Consider the following 10116-nt stretch of genomic DNA (forward strand, 5'->3'; position numbering starts at 1 on the left):
AAAAAAAGTTTGTTAACCTGTTCAGATTGTTTTGTTCTCTGGAGGATGGTGGGACACACACATAGATTGTACCAACAATGCAGGCTGAGCAAGGACAACAGCTGATGAGTCAAACATCCATAATTAGTCTTTATTAAATCAACATGATGGACAGTACAGAGTATCATCGAAACCATCCTGACAGCTCATCATGAGGCGCTTTGACTTTCGTTTGTCAGGAAAAGCTACAGCCACATACCTGTCAGTGACACTGGAATGAATAAAACATGACTCATGACATCGCCATTACCTGGACACACCTGCAGTACGGCTCTCTGTCATAAACAGGATTTTTGAAGAGTTTATTTATCTGAAGGAGGAGGAGGATTGGGAACTCTTCATCCTTCAAGCTGTGATTAGAAAAGTAACTACAGCTGTAAATTTTGTCTGTTTTCAGTTTTTATGCTTCACAAAATTACCAAAAGGACAGACAGACTATTCTGAAACCTGAGACACGTAAAATAAATCATTACTAATAGTTGTGATTACTGTAACCACTAAAACACAAAAGCTGAAGCAGTTTTCTTAGTGCACATCATGTTTATTTCATAGTGTTAGTATTGTGTACAGCTGAGACAGCATGACATACTTTGTTTGAATCTGGTGATAATGTTCAGATTCTAAATCAAATTAACGAGTTTGATTTTACAGCAAAGCACATTTCATCTGGTATAAAGTATCCTGTTCTTACATGAACTGAAAATACAGAGCTAAAGCAAAAAGTGATCAACACAACAGGAACGTAGGAAACACTACGGGTACATGGGAGTTAAGAAGAAGAACCTGTGATTAAAAATATGTTTTAATGAATCATCTAATGAACTGAATTATATTAAAAACACGGTTACATCATCAGAGTTTGATTTTACAGCAAAGCACATTTCATCTGGTATAAAGTATCCGGGAGAGGAGCTGGACTCTCCTTGGGTCAGGTGATCAGTTGGGTCAGGTGATCAGTTGGGTCAGGTGATCAGTTGGGTCAGGTGATGTCGGACAGACTTAGAAAACCCAAATGTGTAGTGAGGCGAGCCGAGGTCCACGAGGTCTTAAACTTTATATAAATAAATCAACACAACAGGAATACAGTAAACACTATGATTACATTAACCATAACATTATTTTAATAAGATTCAGATTGTCCACAGTGGATGTTATTTCATTGATTCATTCATCTACGACTGTTGAGTTTTTCATTGTAAATGATATTTCTCTTCACATTCGGTTGCTACTTCTCTGAAATTAACCTTTTCCAGGACTCTGATGCTCCTCCCACGAATGAACCAATGGGTTGATTCACGGATTGTTGTGGTGTCTCTGCCTTCACCTCTGTCTGGTGTTGTATCGGCCTGTGATGATCTTGTTCCAAGTTCTTGAAAAATCTTCTGGACTTACGGGAAAGCTGCTCAGTCTCTGCGGCATCCAGATCTTTCCTTTGTAGCAGTTCTTCATATGTCTCATGAGCTTCTTTCTGGCGATTCCACTTTCCATATATTCCTGCAAGACCTATTTTTATTTTGAATGATGAATCTGGGTAAAGCTCGATCACTTCCTTGCAGAGACTGATGGCCCTTTCTACCTCGATGGAGTCAGCACTGTCTTGAACCTTCCATTTGTAGCAGTTTGCAGCGCACCACTTCAGATAACGTGCACCTGGATGTTCTTTCAGAGCCTCCTCCACCAATTTAACAGCCTCAGTCATGGATATGTGAACTCTGTACAGTCGTAGTAACGGTGTCAACCCACTGTAGCTGCTGACAGGATTTCTTAAAACCTTTCTGGATAACTCACGTGCTTCATCTTCGACTCTTTCTCCTCTCTTAGCACGTTGCTCAAGATAAAGAGCAGCGAGGTACAAGTTCTCTGGATCCTGTTTTTTGGCGATTCTCATTTTCTCAAAGACGTCAGCCCCCAGCTCTTCTTCTTTGTTGTGGTTAGCAGCAGTCACCAGCGCTAAAATCTGGCTGGTGTTCCACTCCACCATGTCCGGCTGCATCCTGATGGCTCTCTGGAAGTAATCTGCAGCCAGCAGCCTTTTGTCTGTGCTGAACTTCATCAGGGTCCAGGCTTTTTCAGCGTAGATCTCCGGGTGCAGCTCGTCCTGGGATGGAGATGGATATTTTTCCATCAGGGCGTCGACCTTTGACAGGTAAGCCTGACTCTCTGCTTGGTCTCCCAGGTGGTGGTGCAGCCAGGCCAGGTTCCCGTAGTTCACCACTAACCAGGGACCCTCAGCTGCCCCTCTTGTCTGGCTGAAGGCCTCTGCAGCCTTGTTGAACAAACTCTGGGCGTCTTCAGTGAACCCTAACTTGTATTGAATGAACCCCTGCAGGTTGTAAATGTGACCCAGCCAGCTGTTTCCCTCCTCGGTACCAATGTCCTCTATACTGTCCCTGAGACAGAAAGGTTTGGACCTGCTGCGGTCCAGATCCCAGGTGAAGTGGCACTGCAGGGCCTCCAGTTTGGACTTCGGTGTTGTTGGACTCTGAGCAGCACTGATGCAGAACAAAAACAACAAATATTAAAACACATCATCCATCAGCAGGAAGGAAGGAATCATTTCTTAGTGGGTGTTGAACTCACTAAGGTTGCCTCTTGATTCTGGTCAGATCTAGGTTAATGAACAAGGGAGTAAAGGTGAGATAGAAGGAAGAACAAGTGAACTAAAGAAGGATATATCAGGGAAGAGAAAGGAAGGTGAGGGAAGGAATGAAGAAAGGGAGCAGGAAAGGAGGAAATAAAGAGTAAAGAAATGGATCAAGACACCGAAGAGGAGACGGAAAGAGAGGAAGGAAGGAAGGAAGGAAGGAAGGAAGGAAGGAACAGTAGGTGAATGGATGGATGAAACAAAGGAAGTAAATGGAAAACTGAAGAAAGATGCCTGAAAGGGACGACTGAAGGAAGAAGAAGGTCTTCAAATCATGGAAGCAAAGAAGGAGAGAACAAAATCAAAGGAGTGACTTTGGATCTGTAGTTCAAGTTAACGTATTGAAATGTTCCTCACCTCATTGTGTTTTCTTAGTGTGAGTCTCTTTCTCGCTTTTTGCTCTTTAAGTAGCTGCAGCACCATCACATCATTCACGTTCAAAGTCTGTGGCTGTAAATGAAGTCATGCTGAGGGCTGGATTTGGACTCGTGGACTTTCTTTTACCCACGAATAGAAACCTACAGACACGCGACTGACCAACTGTGACCTGCTACGTAATTAACACTCCGGGTCACACCCCAGAAACGCAGCTTTTCTGAGCTGTTAACTTAGTCTCCGAGACGTCCCTGCAGACTGTCTAAAACCTGGACGTAGTCTCCGTGACGTCCCTGCAGACTGTCTAAGAGCCTGTCCTTGTAAATAATAAATAATAATAAAACAATAATAATCATAAACAAACTATAAACATAAAGATGTGGCTGTTTAGAGGATTTAATGACACGTTCTAATCATAATGAGTCCAGAGTTCACACTTGTCTCTGTGGAGTAGTTCATGTGCTGATAGTTGATCATCTATGTGATAATCTGAATAAAGATCATTTGTTGCTTTCATTTGTCAGGAATAGAAACCTACAGCCACGTATCTGTCTGTCTCACTAAAAGGAAAAAGAAACATGATTTATAAAAAGTTCATTTTATTTCTTTTCTTATCTTTTAACCTCTAAACTGACAGAGATCTTTCCTCTAAATGTTCGATGAAATTTGAGTTTTAAATGTTCTTTTTGAAGTAACGGACCCGTCTGTGAGATATTACAGGTTTCAGTTCTCATTCTGTGAGAGACAATAAAGTCTGATCACAGTTTTCAGATAATTGTGGCTGTTATTGATCCAGTCTTCATGCTGCACTATGACCACAACATGCAAATGTGTCAAATGTGTCTCAAACACTTCATGAATTTGTCCCTTAAAGGAACTGAATATTTTCCTGTTTAATTAGACCAAATGAAAAATAATTTTGACATGTAAAATAATGTAAAACACAAAAGCTGAAGCAGTTTTCTTAGTGCACATCATGTTTATTTCATAGTGTTAGTATTGTGTACAGCTGAGACAGCATGACATACTTTGTTTGAATCTGGTGATAATGTTCAGATTCTAAATCAAATTAACGAGTTTGATTTTACAGCAAAGCACATTTCATCTGGTATAAAGTATCCTGTTCTTACATGAACTGAAAATACAGAGCTAAAGCAAAAACTGATCAACACAACAGGAACATAGGAAACACTACGGGTACATGGGAGTTAAGAAGAAGAACCTGTGATTAAAAATATGTTTTAATGAATCATCTAATGAACTGAATTATATTAAAAACATCTCGGATTTCCTTTGGGATCAATAAATTATCTATCTATCTATCTATCTATCTATCTATCTATCTACATAAATGTGGCTGAACTATAAAAAGGTATAAGTGGTAAAATGAAGAGCCGCTTGGGAGTCGAAAGAGTCGGCTCGTCTTGGTGAGTTGAGTCGAATGATCCGACTCCCTAAAAAGAGCCGAACTTCCCCCCACATTAAAATCACGCCTCTCTGCTGCCACCTGTCGGTGCATCCAGGTAACCGCTCGGTTCCCGCCTGAAGTTGATTCTGTTCGTGACTCGGTTCGGCATTAAAGCTTCAGCTCTGGTCTTCGTGTGTTTAACATTTCTCATTTTAATCGTCATGGGAGTCAAACTCGTTTTAAACTCGACCGACTCTTACGTTTAGAATAAACTGCGCAGCTTCCGTAAACTGCGTAAACACGAACCAGCATTTCCTGCGTACGCTGCCGCCGGAGCGCTGAGTTAGTAATGGCGGAGCTCAAAGAGGCGGACGCTGCTCAGCTACACCAGGAGGACGTCGATATCAAACGTGAGTAACCGGCCGCCCGTTCGTCGTCTGAACCCCACGTCCGTGTCCCTGGAGCGGGGGACGAACCGCCGCTCGGTCTGCGTCAGAAGCCGTCCGGTGAATTCACCGACAGGTCGAGTTTGTAACTGATGAACTAAACGAGGGCCTCACCACGGAGCTCCGCCATGGGACCTAAATAGTCAACAATAACAGCGGGCTGGAGCTAACGCTAGCTGGAGCTAGCGCCGTCGTTAGCATGTTGCTACAGCCCGCGGAGCTCCTCCCAGAGGCTCAGGTCAGAGAGGCGGACCCCGGCTGGGACTAAGTTACAGCTCCGGGTGACACGGCCTCACCACGGAGCTGCACTACAGGGCCGAGAAGCCGCTCCGGTTCCCTAACGTCTTACTAACGTTTTATTAACGGTTTACTAACGTTCACGTCCTCAGCTAAACTTGACAGGATGGTGGGAAGTAACGAAGTACATGTACTCAAGTATTGCACTGCAGTACTTATACCTGATCAGTTACTTTAGATCAATAATACAAAGTAATGACTCATTAACACTTTAATAATTATAATCCAGTAATCCAGTCACTCTGACACTGGATGTTAATATATTTGTACTTTTATTGTTCCCACTCTTAAATCTCGAAAAACATTTTTTACTTTTTCCTCATTTGATGTTTTTATTTCACACAGGTCACGTGACGCGTCCACGCCTTCACATTTTGGTCTTCAGGCACTTTTTAATTTAGACTTTTCTCAGAGAAAACAAATAAATTCAGTATTTGTTAGCAGAAGGTTCGATGCAGAGACCTCAGAGTTATTTCTTTGTTTCCTGTCAGCTGCACGCTGTTTGTGAGTTTCACGTCAGGATGGTGTAAGAAGGAGATGATGAACGTTCTTTGTGTCCTCTCCGTCTGTGAAGGTGGAGAAGATGGAGACGGACCTCCGGCCGGCGACAAAGCTGCAGAACAGGCCGTGAAGATCGAAGCTGCCGCAGACAGCGATGCCAGACCTTCGACCACGATGTCAGGTGAGGACGTGAGAGATGCTTCTGTGTGTCCATCACTCAGACTTCTGAACCTTTGTGTCTTCCACAGAGAGACACGTCTCCATCCAGACTAAACTGGAGGGACTCGAGATGCTGGTCGACCTCAACGGTGGTAAGATCACTTCTTCTTGATAAAACGTATTAGATGATGAAGAAGAGGCATCAGAGATCAGTGTGATGAATCAGTGTTTACGTTTTCATCAGCGGGCCGTAAGTCGTGTCCTCTGTGTCCTGAGGAGAAGTTCAAAGCCTGCTACAGCCACAAGCTCCGCCGCCACCTGCAGAACCTCCACTGGAAGGTCTACGTGGAGTTTGAAGGTGGGAAACACAGTCGCACACTGCTGCAGGGATGTACACTCCATCTGAAACTTAAATGTTGACCTTTGACCTTTGACAGGCCAGAGGATGTGCATCTGTCACCTGCCCTGCAGGAACCTGAAGCCCAGCCTCAGCGGAGATCAGGTGAGAACACAAACTGTGTGCAGGTCAGGTCAGGTCACCTTCAGGTGTGGCTTCACCTCAGGTGGTCACATCATACCTCAGAGGGCTGAATGTGTTCATGCAGAGCCTGAGCTAAACATTTGATCCATAAAACATTGTCTGCGGTCACCACCATGTTCCATGTGAACCTCCTCCAGGCCTCGGGGAGACACGTGGCCCATTACCACTGCGTCGTGTGCTCGGTCACCATCGCCCGGAAGACGGACATGATCAGCCACCTGAAACGACACGTCAACAAAGGAGAGACCGAAGCCAGCTACTCCGGGAGCTCCGACGTGACGCTCGAAGAGCCGGGTAAGAAACGATCACGCTGCCCTGACTGGACGTGGAGACTCACAACAGACACATTATAGAAGGATGGTGAAAGCTGAAGCAGTTTAGGTGGAGAAACAAAACGTAGCTCCAACCTGGTCCGGTCCGGCTGCTGAGCCCGGTTCTGTTTGACTTCATGGGGTCTTTAAAGATCATAAATGTAAAAATGAAGGATGACGTGTCGACGATGCTTTCTGTGTGATGTCACGTGTCTGCAGCGCCGTCCGGTCAGGCGTACGAAATCATGAAAGAACTCGGAACCAACGTCCAGCTCCTCCCGAACCACACCACCCCGCAGAAGAGTGACACCTACTTCAACCGCAAGATGAAGACCAACAGGTCCGCAAGTTCACAGACGAGTTCAGAGAAATAAATAATTAGATCATCAGTCTAAGGTGTCTGTCTGTCTGTTTCAGGCAGCTGGTGTTTTGTTCGCTGGCTGTTCTGGCGGAGGAGAGGAACCCGCTCGAGTGTCTGGATGCTTTCGGAGCTACAGGTGAGACTGAACAAACAGTGTGTCGATACCTTGAATATTAATAATAATATTAATAATATTTAATCCGTCCTTTGTCCGTCTCAGGGATCATGGGCCTTCAGTGGGCGAAGCACCTCCGCAGCGCCGTCAAGGTCACCATAACTGACATCAGCGACACGTGCGTCAAGATGATCAAAGAGAACTGCGAGCTCAACAACATCCGGGTGGACGGAGGCTCGCGAGGCCCCCGGGGGCCCGACGGGGCCGGGGGTGAAGCCAAGGTAGCGCCCAACGCTACGGTGGAGGTCGCCAAGATGGACGCCAACGTCATCATGCACCTGCGGCCCTTCGATTACATGTGAGTAAGACGAGTGGAGGTTTTAGTGGATTGTCTGTAAATGAATTAACACGGATGTCTTCAATCTTTCAGTCACTTGGACCCGTACGGGACGGCGGTCAACTACCTGGACGCCGCCTTCAGAAATGTCCGGAACCTGGGCATCATCTCTGTGACGTCCACAGACACGGGCTCTCTCTACTCCAAGTCTCCCAACGTCACCCTGCGTCACTACGGCTGCCACGTCGTACGCACAGAGTACTACAAAGAGCTGGCTGCACGCATGATTGTAGCCACCGTGGCCAGGTACGTCTGTCCCTCTGTCCCACAGACTGTCTAAAACCTGGACGTAGTCTCCGTGAAGTCCCCGCAGACTGTCTAAAACCTGGACGTAGTTTCTGTGACGTCACCGCAGACGGTCTAAAACCTGGACGTAGTCTCTGAGACGTCCTCGCAGACTGTCTAAAACCTGGACGTAGTCTCCGTGACGTCCCCGCAGACTGTCTGAAACCTGGACTTTGTTCCCACACTGATACAAACCATCAGAACTTAACCTTGTCTTCTCTCTGTCTGCAGAGCGGCGGCTCGTTGTAACAAAGGCATCGAGGTGCTGCTCGCCGTGGCGTTGGAGCACTTCGTCCTGGTGGTGGTGAGAGTCCTCAGAGGTCCCACGCAGGCTGACGAGTCGGCGAAGAAGTTACGGAAGCTGGTCCACTGTCAGTGGTGTGAGGAGAGAGTCTTCCTCAAACTGGGGAACATGGTGGACGGTGAGTCTGGTCATCTGGTCGCTCTCCTGGGTGCAGGAAGCTGCGGTGGAGTAACTCATGTCTCATTGATGCGTTTCCTCCAGACACGCTGCCCTGTAACTGTCATGGAAGTCTGCCGGGGAAGACGGCGGTGCAGCTCGGACCGTTGTGGTAAACCTCTGAACACTGCTGTACCTGTGACGGTCCTCACAGGTACAGTACAGTCACAGCTTGTGTGTGTGTGTCCAGGTGCGGTCCGCTGTTCAACACGGGCTTCCTGCGGCGGATGCTGTCAGCGGCGGTGCAGCACAGCATGGACGACATCCAGCCGCTCGTCAAAACTCTGATCTGCGAGTCCGAGTGCACCACCCTCAAGTCTTTAGTCCACGGAGCGTCCGCCCTCACCAACCAGGGTAAGACTGCGACGCCTCGTCTGTGACCTCATGACAAACACACACACGTGTTCACAGTGTTCTGTTTCCTGTCTGCAGTCGAGTGTGGAGTCGTCATCAAGACCTTACAGAGCGGAGAGGAGTCGGGTCCGGATCAGTCCGGTGGGTCCACGCTGACGTTTTACTGTAGCTCCACCTGCGTCCTCCAGAGGGCGGCGTAGCTCTAAAGAGAGAAGTTTGATGTTTGTTCATGTTGTCGTCAGGAAAGAGGAAAACCGGAGACGAGTCTGGAAACGTGGTGAAGAAGCTGAAGTCTGACGCGTCTCTGGAGCATCCGCCCTTCTACTACAGCATCCACCGCCACAGCATCCGAGGCATGAACATGCCCAAGTGAGTCACGCCGTCCTGAGATCAATCCGCTGCAGAAAATAGTCCCAACAAATCCCCCCCATCTCAACCATCTTCTAGATCCATCGATTGTTTGGTCCATAAAATGTCACAAAATGATGAAAGACGTTGGTCAGGTGACGTCCTCAGATGTCTCACTTTGTCCACAAACCAGAAAATATTCAGTTTCCTGTCACAGAGGATAAAATACTAAAGATGCTGAAATCAGAATTACTAAAACACGTAATTAATTATCAAAGCAGTTGAATGAATTGAGGAGATCAGGTGACCTTCGGAAAACCCCGTCCTTTAATGTTCTCTCTCTGCACAGGTTGAATAAGTTCCTTCAGTACCTGACGGAGGCCGGCTTCAGGGTGAGTCGGACTCACTTCGACCCGACGGGGGTTCGAACCGACGCCACGCTGGAGCAGTTCAAGTCTGTCCTCACAAAGTACAGCGTCCCCACGTACACCAACGCCACGGCCACGCAGACGAGCGTGAGCACGGAGAAGTGAGCGCGAGGGGACGCCGAGCGAAAGTCCTGATGCACTGAAACAAACGACCCGCTTCGAGCAGAACAAAGAAGAACGTCTTTAATGAAACCAAAAGTTCAAACCAAACTGAGCCCAGAGGTCCGCGCCCTCTATTTATTTCATCGGATTCTTTTCTAACCGCTTTGTCTCTTTCTGTTCCTCGTCTTTTAAAAATGAATAAAATGTTTCTGCAAACTTGAACGTCCTGATGTCCTGATTCAGACCAACAGTGAGAACAGCTGATGAACAGGAGCCAAAACCGCAGACTGAGCTCTGCTGCTGGCTCAGATTCACCTGTAGCCACGCCCAGCAGTGACGTCACAGAGTCCTGAGTACACCTGAGTGGTTAAACCACCAGGGGTCAGCGCTTTTAGAGTGATGACGTCACGCACACGTGACTCATCAGGTGATCTGAGTCACGTGTGATCATTAAAGTCAGATTATGAATTTATTTATTTACAGAAACTTTCTCACTGAATAAAGATTAATCTCTGCTGATCCTCAGTCTGCACTGTCACACTTCA

General features: G+C 46.7%; 2 protein-coding genes across 3 annotated transcripts; one reads left to right on the top strand and one right to left on the bottom strand.

Moving 5' to 3' along the window:
- Positions 1–559: 559 nt before the first annotated feature.
- LOC109139686 (interferon-induced protein with tetratricopeptide repeats 5-like) lies at positions 560–3106 on the bottom strand. The gene is made up of 3 exons (XM_027290216.1): positions 3041–3106; positions 2620–2699; positions 560–2531 (listed from the first exon to the last, which is right to left on the bottom strand). Exons 1-3 carry the CDS (start codon positions 3104–3106, stop codon positions 1265–1267), a joined length of 1413 nt encoding a protein of 470 aa, XP_027146017.1. The 3' UTR covers positions 560–1264.
- Positions 3107–4534: 1428 nt separating this feature from the next.
- On the top strand, positions 4535–9790 carry trmt1l (tRNA methyltransferase 1-like). 2 transcript variants are annotated; one of them, XM_010752030.3, is made up of 16 exons: positions 4535–4876; positions 5784–5891; positions 5959–6021; positions 6114–6227; positions 6307–6371; positions 6548–6704; positions 6941–7061; positions 7139–7218; positions 7303–7555; positions 7628–7840; positions 8111–8301; positions 8385–8451; positions 8530–8693; positions 8772–8834; positions 8936–9062; positions 9391–9790. In XM_010752030.3, the coding sequence occupies exons 1-16, from the start codon at positions 4816–4818 to the stop codon at positions 9572–9574; spliced, it is 2031 nt and encodes a 676-aa protein (XP_010750332.3). In that variant the 5' UTR covers positions 4535–4815; the 3' UTR covers positions 9575–9790. The 2 variants fall into 2 exon arrangements, with proteins under 2 accessions (XP_010750332.3, XP_019119490.1); XM_019263945.2 differs by lacking the exon at positions 4535–4876 and adding an exon at positions 4906–5150.
- Positions 9791–10116: the final 326 nt, after the last annotated feature.

Source organism: Larimichthys crocea, chromosome XVII, assembly GCF_000972845.2.
Source record: "Larimichthys crocea isolate SSNF chromosome XVII, L_crocea_2.0, whole genome shotgun sequence".
NCBI lineage: Eukaryota > Metazoa > Chordata > Actinopteri > Sciaenidae > Larimichthys > Larimichthys crocea.

Bases quoted from the DNA above. Each gene is read 5' to 3' on its own strand.
- LOC109139686 (XM_027290216.1), bottom strand. From the start codon at position 3,106: ATGGTGCTGCAGCTACTTAAAGAGCAAAAAGCGAGAAAGAGACTCACA. The intron at 2,700-3,040 runs GTGAGGAACATT...ATCCTTCTTTAG, and splicing joins CACTAAGAAAACACAATGAG to TTCACTTGTTCTTCCTTCTA. The intron at 2,532-2,619 runs GTGAGTTCAACA...GTTCTGCATCAG, and splicing joins AGAATCAAGAGGCAACCTTA to TGCTGCTCAGAGTCCAACAA.
- trmt1l (XM_010752030.3), top strand. From the start codon at position 4,816: ATGGCGGAGCTCAAAGAGGCGGACGCTGCTCAGCTACACCAGGAGGAC. The intron at 6,228-6,306 runs GTGGGAAACACA...GACCTTTGACAG, and splicing joins GGTCTACGTGGAGTTTGAAG to GCCAGAGGATGTGCATCTGT. The intron at 7,841-8,110 runs GTACGTCTGTCC...CTCTGTCTGCAG, and splicing joins ATTGTAGCCACCGTGGCCAG to AGCGGCGGCTCGTTGTAACA.